This window comes from Anas acuta, chromosome 7 (genome assembly GCF_963932015.1).
Source record: "Anas acuta chromosome 7, bAnaAcu1.1, whole genome shotgun sequence".
Lineage (NCBI taxonomy): Eukaryota > Metazoa > Chordata > Aves > Anseriformes > Anatidae > Anas > Anas acuta.
The window spans coordinates 4,323,165-4,339,085 of record NC_088985.1 but is presented as its reverse complement, the minus strand read 5'-3'; the positions used below and the strand labels follow the sequence as shown (position 1 = coordinate 4,339,085).

At 54.9% G+C, this 15,921-nt stretch overlaps 1 protein-coding gene and 1 long non-coding RNA gene across 2 annotated transcripts; both read left to right on the top strand.

Moving 5' to 3' along the window:
* The first annotated feature begins 2,814 nt into the window (after window positions 1–2,814).
* Window positions 2,815–4,997, top strand: LOC137859807 (uncharacterized). Its single transcript, XR_011098557.1, has 3 exons — window positions 2,815–3,187; window positions 3,610–3,773; window positions 4,749–4,997. It is a non-coding gene; the product is annotated as an uncharacterized lncRNA (long non-coding RNA).
* Window positions 4,998–5,954: 957 nt separating this feature from the next.
* Window positions 5,955–14,910, top strand: LOC137859803 (microsomal triglyceride transfer protein-like). The gene is made up of 18 exons (XM_068689239.1): window positions 5,955–6,146; window positions 7,418–7,599; window positions 7,714–7,857; window positions 8,273–8,380; window positions 8,532–8,648; window positions 8,916–9,055; window positions 9,149–9,299; window positions 9,771–9,925; window positions 10,380–10,545; window positions 10,763–10,870; window positions 10,990–11,202; window positions 11,290–11,504; window positions 11,952–12,049; window positions 12,734–12,855; window positions 13,094–13,321; window positions 13,495–13,619; window positions 13,847–14,017; window positions 14,136–14,910. The coding sequence occupies exons 1-18, from the start codon at window positions 6,080–6,082 to the stop codon at window positions 14,284–14,286; spliced, it is 2,661 nt and encodes an 886-aa protein (XP_068545340.1). The 5' UTR covers window positions 5,955–6,079; the 3' UTR covers window positions 14,287–14,910.
* The last annotated feature ends 1,011 nt before the right edge of the window (window positions 14,911–15,921 follow it).

Genomic DNA, 15,921 nt, shown 5'->3' with positions numbered 1-15,921 from the left:
GTAAGCTGCTAATTACATCCCAGCGTGCAAAGACATTGCTGATGATACCGCACACACACTGAAAAATTAATGGCCAGCTAGGACTTGAATGTGCACCACCACGAGGCTTTTCAAGTCCTCTGGCAACTCCTACCTCTGCAAGCCCAACATCAGCATCTCATCATCACGTCTTGGGACCTGAGGCCGTGAAATTGCTCTCAGCATCGGTGGGAAAGCACCCATAGAGGAGTAACTCTTACTGGAGAGCAGTCTGCTCCCCCAGCATTAGCTGGGGTAAGAAATAACTTCCAGCTTTGGGAGCTGGAAAGGTGCACAATGGTCTAAAGATCTAAAACATGTTGGTTTTTTTTTGTATCTTCCAAAAAAAATCCCCAACAGAAGAACATGTCAGCTAAGGATTTGTTGGCTACCTACACCCTCCACCCACACACCGCAGAGCAGACCATTTTCCAAAGCAGTTCAAGCACCTCAGCTTCACCGAAGGCAAGTAACACCAAATGGCCCTTTAGGAAAGCTGATTTAACACACAGCATTCATAAACAGCTTTGGGTTACGCTTCTCCCATCCTGGTGCATTCTTTGACCCTCGCAGAAAGGCATTAAAGCAGCGTGGCAGAGATCTCGTTAAACAGCCACTTGCTAAATCAAAAACCCAAATCAATAGCATAGGCATAGCCTGACTTTAAAAACTACTTACAAACTAAATTAAAGAGCAGCCGCGTTGCCAATTGACAAGATTAGAAAGGTTTCCCTAGCAGTTGTTGAGCTTACGAACTAATGAACCATGCAGACAGAAGGCAGAGCATGGTGGGGGGAGGCATTTGCACTGTTGGTTTTTGAACAAATCTGGTCACGTCTCAAGGGCTTGCAGAAAATGTTATCTTTTTTTTTTAATAAAAGGAAAAGTTTTCTGGATATTTCTCTTTTCACCAAGTGCTTCACACTAGCCCAGGGAAGCTCGCAGCAGTGCCAAAGTCCAACAGCAGAGCAGTGGAAGGGGATTAAAATAACAGCAAGGTTGTTTGCTTGGGCAAAGGGAGCAGGGTGGGCTCCTCCAAACCAGACCTTCACCCACAGCTCCCAGGGGGATGAAGGAAGAGCAAATACCTCAACAGGGAACCAGGCCCCATGGCTCACCTGCTTCCCAAAATTTTATAGGGGAATGACAGAAACAAACGTGGGTCTGGAAGGTGAGAGAAGGAAACAGGGTTGTAGCCAAGCTATCTTCAAATTCCTCTCCCTAAGAAAGGATGAACAACTTTCCATGTCAACTGTGGCCAGGGCTAGAAGTAATAAGGTAAAACTGGGTGACCCCAGCCTTATTCCCTGCCTTTCCACAAAACACCATTGTGCTTTAGGCAGCAAAGCCTTGATTTCTGCTTATCAGACCCGAAATAGAGAGGCACAGCCTGGGCTCAGGGGGCTTCAGCTCCTAGCAGCTCTGCGTGCCCAGGCTGTCCCCCCGACCCCATCCATTGAGCCCCCGGACACGGAGCCGTGGTGGGCAATGCAGAATGAGCCCTGGCATTATTCCCCAGCCCCTTTTGGGTGGGGGGTGAAGGAAAAAGGGGACAGAAAGGGCGGGAGGCAGGCGTTGCTGCTGCCCTGAGCAACGCAGCCTAGCAACCCTAACACAATAAGGCATGGATTTGTGAATTTGGGGATTTTGGGAGCCTCTCAGCAAGGAGAAACTCACTCTTCTGTGCCTCTTAGGAGAGGCATCACTGACACTGATTGCTTTCCTCACCCATATAGCTCATTCTGGGCTTTCCCTGCAAAACAATTGCCTAAAAATAGGCTGGGAAGGGAGAACCCCATTTATCAGGCTCAGCTTAGGTGAACCGTCTCAAAAAGGGCTGCTTCAAGGCCAGAGCCGTACGAAAATAGCTCCAAACCTCTCAGAGCCCAGCTTTTACTGTGGCTGCCCAAGCGTTTTCACCTGTCTGATTACTGTGTGCTTTTTAGACAGGCCACGCTGGCACCACTCAGAGACTCGCTCGCAGAACAAGCTACGTTTGCAGGAGTTGCAGCTTCTCCCGAGCCATTTGTCCCACAGAAATACCACACCTGCAGAGTTCTGCTCCTTGTATTCGATTATATTTGTATGGAGAAGCCCAGGGGCAGGGGCAAACCCCATGCTGCCCAGCACAAAGCCATCTCCCCCAGAAAGCCCCAGGGTACGTCCCACCTACCTCAGAGACCTGCGGCGAGAAGGAGGTGGATGCTTTGGGAACAACCACGGCTTCCTGAGGGACCCCTTGTCCCAAAAACCACAAACCAAGTCTGTTCCCATCCAGGAGCAGCAGAGATGGGACAGAAAGGGACACAAAGCTACTTCATGGACCGAGAAACCCAGCCCAGCTGGGGACTGGGCTTAAATATTCTCCAGGGGGTCATGGGGGAGGTGGAGGCCCCAGGTGAGGCTGCTCAGGGCTGTTAAGGCCCAGCAGTGCCCTCAGGGACACCTGGCCCCGGGAATAAGTGCAAAAGCTCTCTTTTGTGGTAAATCGTGTCTTTTAGCAGGGCAAGAGTCTGCCTGGGCTTACAGGAACTGGAAAAGTGCTTGGGAAGCATTTCCCCCAAGCACTTGAAAGCCACAAAGACGAGCAGCAAAGAGTGGCACCCTCTGGGTTTTGTCAGCCCCATGGTGAGAGCTGGCGGTGGCCCAGTTCTCCGGGACATCCTGACCAGGTGGAGCTGCAGCACCGTCCCTATTTTCATCCCTATTTTCAACCCTATTTTGCTCTGCAGGAGTCTAGGAGGGGTTGGGGGAGCCACGGGAAGCATCTGCCCCACAGGCAGCAATAACCTGCTGCAATAACCACCGGGGTCCCCGTTTTCCTGAGACCCACTCAAGTGACAGCAGATACCGAGGGGACATTTTGGCCACGGCCAGCTGCACGGAAAGCTGCGAGCACGAGTCTTCTTCTCTAGGGTTTTCCCCTGCATTTCCCTTTTCTGCCTCTCAGCACCTCCAGCTTGCCTCTTGGCATCCCTCCCGCATCAGGTGCCGCTTGCTCCCAGTGACGCCGCCACGGCCCATAAAGAGGAGGCAGCAGGCATCACCGTGCGAGCTCGGAGGTGCACCACGGGGCCACCAGGCCCCCTGGAGGAGAAGCTGTCACCCCAGCGGGCTCAGCCACTGCTCCTTTTCCTTTCCACCTTTACCAGGAAAATCCACGTCCAAGGTAGGGGTGTGCAGGACGGAGGAGTGGGGAGCTTTGCTGGGGTGGTGAGGGTGCGATTTGGGAAGGGAATGGCATCTGCACTGATTTTTCTGGAGGGAGGTTTGGCACAGTGAGTCCTCGGAGCATCAAGGGTGATAATTGCATGTCCATCCTATTCCTCTGCTTGTTTCCCCCCCCAGATCCCACCCGATGCATTGCAATGCTGCCAGCTGAACACCTCTCCTGGTGAAAGCCATCCTCAATCTCTCTTCTCATTTAAAAAAAATAAAATAAAAAATACAGAGGTGGCAGCTTAACTCCTCCAGACCGCACTCTGTCCAAGCTGGATGGAGCTGCAGAAGCAGAGATGTCCCAGGAATAAGGGAAAGCACCGGGATTGATGCCTACCCCTTCCCCTGATGGCTCTTCCCCTCTCCCTGCAGGCTCAGCACCAAGCCCTCTCTCATCCCGCTCCTGGATGGAGGTCCAGCTCCTAACCACCACCCTGGGGGGGCCAGGACAGTGGACACCCATCGGGGACCCCCCCAACAAGGCGATCCCCTGGCTGGCTGCGGGTCGGTGTGCTCCCATGGGGCAGCATGCAAAGGTGGGTGGTGGAAAACCTCCCTGCTTGGGGTTTTGGGGGACTTGTAAATGCCACCAATTACCTGGGAACTCCTCACTCGTCCTCAGTTTTTCCATTTTCTGTTTTTTTTTTTGGTTTTTTTTTCCACAGTCCTGGGCTTTGGGGCAGTTGGGACACCCCTGGGGGGAAAAGGAAGCTTACCAGAGCACCTCGCTCAGGGTGAAAGGTGCAGCAGGAGCGCTCCTGCTCCCACGCCTCCAGCTTCCCCACCCCAAACCTGCCCACACATCCCCTCGTCCTGCACAAACTCGCCGTCTCTGCCTCCCAGCAAGGAAAACGCAGGGACCTGAGCCAAACCGGGAACTGGTTTGACACAGCCACCTCCCACTCCCCGACCCGCAGCCAGACCTGCTCTCACAAACCTCTGGTCCGTGGCAGAAAGGATGAGTGACCCGGAATGGGATTCAAAGCCCCTGCAGGCTGCTACCTGGGGAGTTTTCCTTCACCCTCCCGTCTGCCCCTGGGTGATGGGACACTGGAAGCAGAGCTGGAAACTCCCCAGCTAGCCAGGATCTGTCCTGGCAACCCCCTGAGGCACAGCAGGACTTCTCCAGCAGCACTCTGGCTCGCCTCTGAGTCCTTGAGTTAGGAGGATTTGAGTCTCACAACTTCCCCTACACATTTCTGGTGAAAATCTGCACCAGAAAAAATACCCCACTTCCTTGGGGAGGTGCTCCTGGAGAGCCTGGTGTGTCCAGAGCCACGCCAGCACCCTGGGCAGGACGAGGCTTGCAGCTTTGATGCTGCCGTATCCATCACCTGGTTTCATCCTGCCTCCGGGCATGCTGCCCACCCTTGCCAAAGTCCACCCCGATGTCACACCTTGGCAGACGAGGTGCCTGCGTGCCCCTCTGCCCTGCCACTTGTCCCCCGTGCAGCTCGGGGCACGATGACCCGGTTGTCCTGACCGCCTGCGCCCCGTTTTGCTGCCAACAGGTCATGGAGCTGCTGCGCCAGGACCTACAGGTGGGCTCAACAGTGGTGAGCACCCCGAGGCTGGCCAGAGGGGTGAGGACGACCTGGAGCGCAAGTGCTGGAGACTAGGGCAGGGGGCTTGGTATCCTGTTTCTGTCCATAATGCTGCCAGCAGATAATCTCCAAGAGAATTCAGAGTGAGAGCAAATCACAGAATCACAGAATTTCTAGGTTGGAAACAACATTTCATTTAAAATAAAAACTGGTCAAAATTTTCGGGTGTTGAATTTCACCCGGTGTAAAGCAACCACTTGCTTCAAGGAGACCATAAGTGCTCAGTGCCTCACGAGCTGGTTGTTTTCCTACTTATTTTCGCCCCACATTTGGCACAGCCCTCTCGGCTCTAAGTTTCAGGCTGACCTCCAGCTGCCGTGGCGAGCAGGCAGGTATCCATGAGCACAGTGATTTAACTCCTTAAGAGAGGATTTGCACTGGGAGGTTGCACCCAGACAGAAACGGGAGGTTATGTTCCTCCTGGGGGGTACACGAGGGACTGGAGGAGCACCCAACATTTCAGCAGCACTGGGTTTAGGTCCATAGATTTGCAGAGTTTCCTAAGGCATCATTCCAAGAGCATGATGTCCCCAGACGGGTCTGGGGCAAAAATTCAGCGATTTGGGGGTTGTACAAAAGTTGGCTGATTGTGAATTGAGTGGGAAGCGAGCTGCCCATTCCCTCTGCATCCTGACAAACCCAGCTTTGGCCCTTTGCAACCACAGGCTTCAGGAGCCACTTAAACGGTGCAACCCAAAAGCTCAGACGTGCAAAAATTTGCACGGCTGGTGGGGCACAGCCAGCAAAGCATCTTCCCAAACCCCTTCCCGTGCTGGTTTTTGTCCTGGCCCCTCCAGCCTGGCCCTTTAAGTAACTTGAGCCTGCAAAGCCCAGTCCCTAACTTCAAAACGCTGCTTTCCCTCCCCAAACCCCTGGGTCTTCCTTTTTAAAAGCAGCACTTCTGGAGGAGGGAAGGGAAGGGTTGGTAAGGATGGGGCAGCGAGCATCCGCCTCCCGCACCGGGGTGAATTCGCCACGCCGCTGCCTTCCCTCCAACCCAAAATGCTCCCTGCAGCTTTCCCCCCACCGCCGCCACTCTTTGGCAAAGCCCAGCTGATTTCCAAAGCCTCCGTGGCTGCTGGGGGTTGGTGCAAAGGTTTAATTATTTGCTCTTCCTCGGGAGTGGAGCACCGGGACGGGGAGAAGGTCAGGTCCCGCCGTCGGCGGCTGCAAAGCGCGGCTGGTGGTGCGTGTGGCCCCTCTCCCAGCCCTTCCTTCCCCATCTTCCAGAGCCCACCATGGCTCTGCAGGCATTTTGGGGCTCCATCTCCCTGCTTTGCTGCTCCTTCCTGAGCACGGCAAAAGGTAAGAGGCTTTGGGGCCGAGGCTGCCCTGGGAAGCAGGACAGATGCTCGTCCCGGCGCACAAACAGCATCCCGGGGCTCGCTGCTCTGCACGGAGCCCTGCAAAAGCCCCTAAATGGGGAGGGAAGAGGTGCCACCAAGCATCTCAGGGGTTTGGGGAATTTGAGGGACCAGGGAGGTCCTTTCGGGGGACAAGGAACAGCCAAGAGCTGGGGCTTTTCCAACCGCATACAGCACGCAAATATAGAAACTCTTTGGGCAGGCCTGGGAAGTTATCTGGATTTCCATCAATTCCTGCTCAAATTGGGGATTTTTCCCTCCCCTGAGACTGTGCTAATTTTTCACAGGGATTTTAAAACCCCATTTGTCATTATAACAAAAGTAGCAAAACCATCAAGCATTTCAGGCGCTCAGCAAGCGCATCAGATTTGCAGGAGAATTTTAAGTGGCTTTAGAAAAAGAGATTAGACTGAATGTCTGTCGTGGCAAAGGCACCCCTGCCCCAAATTGTACGTGCAGAGGAACAAGAGAAGCAACTCCAAGCAATTCTGAACAAGTCAGATTAAAGCAAAGCAGAGTTTGGATCCAAAGCTGCCCCTAGCCAGCTCCGTTTTGCCTTACCTTGCAGTAGGTCAGTGATTTAATTAAGAGTTGGGGATTCTGATACAACTACTTATCTACTCAGGAGGGAAAGAAAGGGAAAACATAGGATATGAAGAGTACAGCCTCTCTTCTCTCCTAGCAAAAAAAAAAAAAAAAGTTACTAGTGTTGTCCCCAAGTAAATGCACTTTGCATTAACTAATGCAGAGTGCTGAAAAAAAAACCTTCAAAACATTTCTTCCATCCATGGGCACACTCAGAAAAATTTGCTTCGGGATTAAAGAGTTTGCATGGGATTTTCCAAAAGTGCTGAAGTCCCCGAGCAGGGCCCCTGCTCTGGCTGTGATTTCCAAGGCAAGAGTGGAAATGCAACCAGGGATATCCAAATATTGGATATATCCATATTGGATTTTTGGATACTCCTGGAATACCCAAATTTCCCTTAAACCCACAAATAATACAGAAATGGGAAAAGTAGGAAGGGGGAGCGCAGGTGTAGCGGGGTGTGCCACGAGCAGCTGTCCACATAGAGAGGAAATTTGGGATTTGTACTACGGGACACAGGCTTCAAAGAGCACCCAGTGCAGTTCACGAGCATCCCCGGTCCTCTGGCACGCGGGGACTGGAGGGAGCGATGACCACGGCCCCTCAATATTTGTGCCTGTCCCCAGGGGACCCGCAGGCGCTCTCCTTCCCAGCCGGCAGGCAGTACCAGTACCGCTACGCCCTGGCCATGAGGCTGGACCCCCTGGCTGTGCTGTCCCCCGGGGGAGGCTGGCTGCAGGTGGAGGCGCTGCTCGGGGTGCGCCGGCTCTGGAGGGACCCCGGCGGGGAGGAGCTGCTCCGGGTGCAGGTATGTCTCCTGCAAGGGGTGATGCAGCTTTTCCTTCACCCCTTTCCCTTGCCAGCATCCCCAGAAGATGCACGGCAGCTTCCCAGCAGACACCGTTGCTCTCTGCTGTCCTAGATCCAGGAGCTGAAAGCCCGACAGCAGCCAGAAGAGGCGAAGGGGCAGGCTGGTGCCGGAGGTCCCCCCGCGGAGATCACGCTGAGCCCAGAGGCACAGGCAGAGCTCCAGCAGCCAATTTTCATCTCCTGGAGCAGCGGCAAGGTCAGCTGGAAGCCTCTTGCAGGGATCCAAAGCTTTTCTGGCTACGAAGCTCATACAAGCACCTGCCCTGGCTCTGCTTTCACATCAGAGCACGAGGAGGAGAACGGTGGCACGTACAGGGGCACACGGTCTACTGCGGTGCAGCATCACCCCGGGTTTATCCCCGTCCTCCAGAAGGGTTTTTATCTGGGCTTTGGTCCCAACGGTGGGATGTGAGCTCCTTTCTGACCTTCTCCTCCTTAGAGGATTATTTAAAAAAAAAAAAATTAAAACGTGCAGGCACACCTCCACAATGCCAGCTGAGGGATGCGATAGCGAAACCTTCGGGGCATTGCTTAGGTTGCAGGGGAGATGCCTTTCTCTGGGGGCCCCGAGAGCTGTCCCCACAGCCTGACAGCACATCTTACCCCGCCAGGTCAAAGCCCTCTACGGGGACGAAGCAGAAGGCGCCCTGATCTCCAACCTGAAGCGAGGCATCGCCAGTCTGCTCCAGCTGCAGCCCCACGCCGGCACCGCTGTCGAGGTAGGGGGCTGTGAACAGCACCTGGGAGATACAAACCATCTGCAGCTGGTTTTTCAGGACCAGGCACATTTACAGAATTATCCTCTTCCCTTGGATGAAGGGGAAAACGGCCACAAGGGTTTCTGCCAAGCGGGGTTTACCTGTGTTTCAGGAGGACGCCTCTGGAAGCTGCCGGGTCACGTACACCGTGTCCAACCACTCCATCACAAAGACAAAAGACCTCCTCAGCTGCACGAAGCCAAAATTGGGATTCAGCTCTGTGAACAAGGCAAGTTTTTAGGAAACGGGGTTTTATCCAGAGCAGGAGGCGATGTCTGTGAGGAGAAACCAGGAGTGGGTAGGCTTCCAAATTCGCCATCCCCAGGCATGTCCCACTCCAGGCAGGAGCATCCCAAGGCACAGCAACACCACCCTGTAATAAAAGAGAAGGCCCACACGGTGTCACCAGTCCTCCACACGCCACCGTCCTCACCAGGGGCTGCCTTCTCCCACCCCCGGGAAGAGATGGGCCCTTCTGGATCTTCCCTTTTTCCAGATTTTCGGAGTCCAGTGGCAGCCCACCAGCAGGAGCCAGTACGTGGTGAAAGACGGCGTGCTCCAGTCGGTGCTGGCGGAGGAAAGCCACATGGTGGCTCTAGCCCTCAGGTCCACCACTGGCATCAAAATCAGCTCAAGGTGAGCAACGTCCCCATCCCCATCCCCCTGCCTGGACGGGGTGGCTCGGCATGGGACCAACGCACCCACCAGGGGCTGCTTCTCTCCTAACAGGCAGCAGCTCGAGCTGGTGTCCTCATCTCCTGCCCCAGAAGAAGAGGCCAGAAGGAGCCTGGAGGACACGCTGGCTGGCACGGATGGCCAGCACCAGCCCCTGGGCATGGCCAGCCTGCCCTTCAGGAGGGGCTGCACCCACTGCCCCTCGGTCGGTGACACCGCACGGCCCCAAAAATCTCCACGTACCTGGGGTGGATGGGAGGAGGTGGAAGGATTTTGGGTTAAACCACAGTGAGAGTGCACGACTGGCACACCCAGCCGGGCTAAACGCATCCTGGGGGTGAGGTCAGGACGTGCTTCCACCACTGGTCAGGCTGGCAAGGACAAATTTCTGCCTCCTCAATTCCCCCAGGCATTTCACTCGGTAATTCTGGAGCCACAGGGACTGGCAGGCACTGGTGATGCCCTCAGTCTCTCAAATTGAGGATTTGGGGCACAAGCCCTCAGCAGTGCAGGTGGGACCATGCAGGAGGTCATCTGCTCATCCCTCTGGCTGCATGGCCTAAATTCAGCATCCCAAGGGGCCACTTCCACTCCTAAATGTTACCCGAGTTTAAATATTATCCCTTGACTCAGGATCTGAGAGAAAGAGGCGAAATTCCCCCAAATGTCCTTTCAGCTGGTAGCCTACCTGAAGACCTTTGACGGCCAGAGAGCCAAGAGGGACATCTCGCAGGCAGCAGCGTGGCAGTTCCAGAGGTTCCTCCAGATGCTGCGTGGTGCCAAGAGGAGAGATGTGCTGCAGCTGCTGAAGAGGGCTCCCGAGGAGATGCTGTGAGGCTTGGGGTCCCTACCTCACCAAAAGGGGCTTTCCGTGCCGATAAATGGCACGTAGGGCCATGGCACGCAGGGACACTTCTGTGCTGCTCTGTAGCTACACCCAGCCCAGGCAGCGGCGCAGTAGCTTTCCCACCATGACCTGACAAGTCCAAAATTGCTCTGGTTTTCCTGAATTCCCACACTGTACAACCACCACATGGCCTTTTTTTTCTTTTGACTAAGCTGGCATTGGAGCAGAGCAAACGCTCCATTTACAGAACGTCCACCCATGCCCGTAGCATCCATCCTGGTCAGTGCGAGCCCTAAAAATGGGGAAGTTCAGAGCAAGAGCCAACATTTTGGGTCTTGTCCCACAAGAACTGAAGCTCCAATGAGTCCTAAAGCACAGAGAGGGGGATGAGCATCTTCTCCAGCACCATTAGTGATAACCTCCCACCTCTCCCTCCAGCCCCTTCGTCGTGGAGGCAGCAGTGGCTGCGCAGTCGGTGGCATCCTTGGCGGCTCTCTCGGATTTCCTTGACTTCAGCAAGGAGCCCAAGTCCCTGCTGGAGACGTTTCTCTACGCAGCAGCTTTCTCCCCCCGGCCTTCAAAAGAGCTCCTCCGCTTGGTGCTGGTGAGTGGGGACATTCCTCTCCTTCCAGAGGGGTCCGCGTCCAGGGTGGGGCCTCACCTGCTTTCAGCCAGGAGGGAAAGGCAAAAAATATTTATCTGTAGATGCACAGATATATTCCATGGATATAAAAGTCTGTAGAAATAGACCTTGCTACCCGTAGCTAAAACACACTCCTTTCTCTTTTTCCCTTTTTTTCCTCCCGTTTCCTGACACCCAGGACAAGCTGGATGGGAAGCAGCTGGCCCCCGAGGTGCGGGAGACGGGGGCGATTGCCCTGGGCTCCCTGGTGGGCAAGCTGTGCCGGCAGCGGCTGCGGGGGCTGCAGGTGGGTCCCTGCTACACCCCATCTTCCCCAGACCCCAAAACCCCCAAGGGCTTCCCAAAACACCTCCCGGCCCTCTCCTCATCCTCCTTCATTTCTGTTCCCCTGCCAAACCCGACCAGGAGGTGGAGCGCAGCGTTGAAGCCATCCTGGCAGGGCTGAGGGGTGCCAAGGAGGAGCCCGAGGCCGTGATCCACCTGCTGGCCCTGGGGAACGCGGCGCTGCCCGAGACCATCCCCATCCTCCTGGAGCACGCAGAAGAAGGTCCCGCTGCCGTCTCATCCGCAGCCATCTCTGCCCTGAGGAGATTCCCTGCCCGGCACATCTCCAGCGAGGTATGAGATGAAGCCACCAAAGCTCTGTGCTTCTTTCCCACGGGGGGCCCCACCACCCTTGGCACCTCTCAAACTGCCCCCTCCCAGGTGAAGAGGGCGATGAGGAGGATTTTCCACGAGAAGAGGAAGAGCTACGAGAAAACGTGCCGCCTGGCCGCTGCAGAAATCCTCCTGGACAGCCAGCCCTTGCCCATGGATGTCATCAACATCCTGCTGGCCACGGGGGAGATGGAAACAGAAACGGCGACGTTCCTGCTGCGCAAGGTCCAGAGCAGCCTGCGTGCCCCCCACCACCCCGCCAGGTGGGTTTCGAGCAGGAGGCTGCCTTTTTCCCTGCTTTTTTTTTTTTCCTCCTCACTGCTCCAGCTTTTAATCCCCTAAAGCTGTGTCCCCAAAGCAGCCACAGGACCCAGGCTCGTGGCTGCAGAGTCCTTGGAGGGCAGGGCTCCAGCTTGCAGGGCAGTGCACGGTTTGTAACCGCGTTAATCTCCCTATCGGCACGGAACAAGCCAAGAACTAACAGTTTCCAGAGCTAAGCAGAAGCTGCACAAAAATATTCAGATGGTTTATCCTAATAAACCAGAGGAGAGGCAAATTCCAGGGCAGCCCCAGTCTGCCCATTTCCCTCTTTGCTCACACTCATCAGCAACTGAAACAGCTCTGAAATTCATCTTTCTTTTTCTTAGCCTCATTTCCACTCGTTTTCCTTCCTTCCGGGTCCTTACACGTGGTTTCCCTCTTGCTTCCAGGAAGATAATGAAGGACATCATGGGAGACCCCCGGATAAACAACTACCACCGCTTCTCGAAAGCTGGCGTCTCCTCCTCCTTCTTGGGCCCTCTGACAGGTGACACCACGGAGGACACCGATCCCTCATTCCCCTCTAAAGGCTGACAGGGGGCTGGGTGGGGAAAGGCAGGTTGCAGCAGAGGCCTCAGCTTTATGGAAATGCCCCCAAAACCTCAGGCTGGGGCTTCCGAGCACATCTCCCAGTGCCATCTGATGCTGGCTGCTTGCCACCACCTGAGATGGGTTTGCCCTCCTCTGAGGTCCCTGTGACCACCCTGCTTTCCGCAGCAGGTGGGCTGGGCCCCGTCACATATTTTTCCCAAATCCTGCTCATTTGACAGAGGAACCTCAGCTGGAGACAAAGCCAGGAGCAGGCTGTAGGTGGGAGTTTGTGCTCTTCCTGATAAGTCAAGATACTTAGCCCCGTTCCTCGGTTCTTTTGGTATTTTTAATAAGGTCTTCAAAGAGGAGAATCCTTGTACCGAGACAAAAATCGCCAAACTTCAAAGAGGCTACAGCAATCAGTGCCTGCTAAATATCTGCTTACATCTTCTCCCCTCGGCCCTCATTTCTGTCCCCCCTCGAGTTATCTCAGCCTAGCCTTGTAGGGGGCAAAATAGCCAACACCTGCAGGAAACCACTGCGCTGCTATTTCAAGACTGGAAGGAGAAGGCACAGGGAAACTTTCCCCCTCTGAATAATTTAGCTTCACCAGGCATTCATGGGCAGCTCTGTCTTTCAGCCACCCAGGACCTGCTCTCCACTTTTGGGCTGGATCTGCTGTTTTTGGAGGGCGGGTTCCTGAGAAAGAGCGTCTCCGACTTCTCGCTGCTCAGCCACGACAGGCGGCTCCGTGCGGCTCAGGTGAGAGGGCAGCGGTGGGGTTTGGCTTCTCCTCCCCACCCAGAGCACCCTGTAGCAGAAATCCCAGAGGGCGTGCAGCTTAATTCACCCCCTTGCTGTAAGGGTCACCAAAGGGAAGCCTGGAGAAGGGAGCCGACCCCAAAGGAGAAGGGTTGGACAGATGTAGCATCATGGTGCCCAAAAATGCGTCTCCAGCTGTGCTCCGTGCACCTGACGCGTCCCCATTTCTGTGTTTTAGGTCACTATCGAAGCCCAGGGGATGGAGTCCATGCTGGGAGAGAGCGTCCTGGAAGGGGAGGAGGAGACAGAGCTCATGGCCGGGATGTCCGCCATCTTCTTCGACGTCCAGCTGCGGCCGGTCGTCTTCTTCCAGGGGTACGCAGACCTAATGGCCAAGGTCCTGCTGAGCAGCGGGGAGCCCACAAGTGTGGTGAAAGGGAACCTCCTGCTGATGGACCATCACCAGGTACTGGATGGGGGTGACCTGCCTCGGTCCCCGTTGGCCACCAGGCAGGCCCACGACGTGCCGTGCCAGTCCCACACCTAAAATCCACCAGGTCATGCTGGTTGAGGTGGCACTGAGGCAGGTCTTTGGGCCAGGAGCCGGGCACAGCGAGCACTCCCCTCTCCTTCCCCCAGGTCATTCCCCTACAGTCCGGCCTCCAAGTGGTGGTCAAAGTCCTGGGCGGGCTCGGCCTCGACATTTCAGCCAACGTGGACGTGAACATTTGGGAGCAGGAGCTGAGGACCAGCATCAAGACCAGGTCAGCGGGTGGGGAGCTGCTTGGCTGGGGGGGATATGGGATCCCCGGGGGGGTCAGCACCCAAAACAAGGGCTGCCCCACCTCGGGCTGCCTCCTGCTGGGTCCAGCCGTGGTGGACACATAGGGTCTTCAATTCCATGGCTGGACTTACAACAGAGGAGTTTGAGGAGCTGCCCAGTGCCCAGGGTCTTTGCTTGGTGACCAGACTTGGTGCTCCCCTCCTGCAGGGGAAGCCTCGCCATCGATTTCCAGGCGGAACTTGATGCCCCTTTCCTCCAAGCCACCGTGAGAAGCCAGACGGAGGCAGAGTCCTCCATCCACTTTGACACCTTCCTGAGGTTCTCCAGCAGCCCAGTGCTCATGTGCCTGCAGCTGAGAGAGGAGCAGGTCCCATACAGGTAACCTCCACGGAGCAGCAACACTGGCATGGAGCCCTGCAGAGGAACACGGTGCTCGGGAAGGATGAGGTCCACCAGCACGGCCTCCTGACCTCCTGCTGTCCCTTTGTTCCAACAGGGAGATCTTCACAGTCTCCAGATCTGCTGGGAACCAGAGCAGCACGGCTCGGAAGGGCAGGCAGGGCGCCGTGCCCAGCCGGGAGCTGGCCTTGCACCGGGACAACTCCAGGGCGTGCAGCCTCCTGCTAGCGGCGGAGAAAGAGGTGTAGGAGAACCAGAGCACTTTGGGACTGGGTTATTGCATCCCCTCCTGCCACGTGCCCAACGTGCCTTGCCCGATTCCACCACAGCCACACTGGGAAATGCTGAAATGGGGCTTCAGAAGAGACCGAGAGGAACTGCTGCAGGTCATCAAGAGGTATCTCTGGTGTGGGGCCAGGTCTGACCTTCCCACCCTGGACTTTCCTTGTCCTGAGCACTTCTCCTTCATGGCTCGCTTGAAGCCATAGCAGTCCATATACCAAGCCTTGTAAGACTCTGCCTTCTGCTGCAAACAAGTTTCTGATAGCCTAAGAAAGCGTTCTGCAAGCTGATACCCAAAAATGCCATGTTTCCCCCACCCCATTTATTAGGCAGTCAGAAGGGAACACAGCTACAGCTGGCCAGCAGCAGATTGCCCACAGAGGGAGTGAATGGCACACACACACACACCCTTAACGCACAGTTTTGTGATGCTGAGGAACACAAAAAAAAATATTTCTGGAGGAGGTATGGGGTTTCTTCTATATATGTACATGTATTAATGCAGCCACATAGACATTCACCCCAGAATAATCCTCAGGGAGAAGCAGCACAGAAAAAAAATAAAAAATAAATAAAAAAACAATAAAAAAGAAGAACAATAAAAGATAAAGATAAAAAAAACATGGGACAAGTGGTGGAGAGCCACCAGCTGCTGGGGGAGGTCAGGAGGAGATGGGGGACTGTGGAGCCTGGAATGGCTGCAGGAAAGGAGAGGAACAAGGGGGTGCCAAGGCATTAAACCATCCCCACAGCTCTGCACATCCCCCTCGTGGTGCTGATCCTCACAGACCTTTTTACTCCTGCATGAGATTTTAATATAGGAAAGAAAATCTGAAAGATGATTCGAGATTATGAGGACTCGCAGCCTGGGGCAAAGACACCAGAAGCAAATAAATTGTTACTCCAACAGGGGTGCAATACAGAGCTGGATCTGCAGCCAGCAGTGCCCAGCTGGAGAACCAGATGGTTTCAAACCACGTTTGGATAGTTCTCCATCCTGGGGGTATTTATTAATTTTCACTGGTTCAGCCCATCTCACGGGACAAATGCAGATGAAAAGAGATCAAGAGGGCAAAACTGAAGTCGTCCTTTCTGGATTTGAAGGTCTATCACACAAAGCTTGGCCAAGTACTACAAAACTGCTGCTTCAGGGAATCAGGGTGGTCATTATTCAGCCAAAATTGGTGAAGCTAAGCCCTGGGGTCACACCTGCACCCCATCCCCTTCCTCCTCCTTACAGAGGCCAGCCAACACCACCGGGCAGGCATTCTGCTTGCACGCAGAGTCCAAACCCATCTATTGAGAGAGAGGTGGCTCCTGCCTAGGGCCTCTCATCTGCTTTTTGATCCAAAGTTTACATATTAATGGGGAAGCCTCTGGCCCCTCTTATCAGCCGAACAGCAGTTCCCCTTCCCTGCTCCCCGAGGCAGGGGATGGAGATAAGATTGCCCCAGCCCCACGCGCAGAAGGCGGCGTTCCAGCAACAGAGATACGGCAGCTTCCCTTTTCTGCTGAGATTTGGGCTCTTTGGGTGACAATTTATGAAAATCGCAATTAGCTTCGAGTAAATATTGTTCTTCTGTTTTGCATTCTCCTCCCAA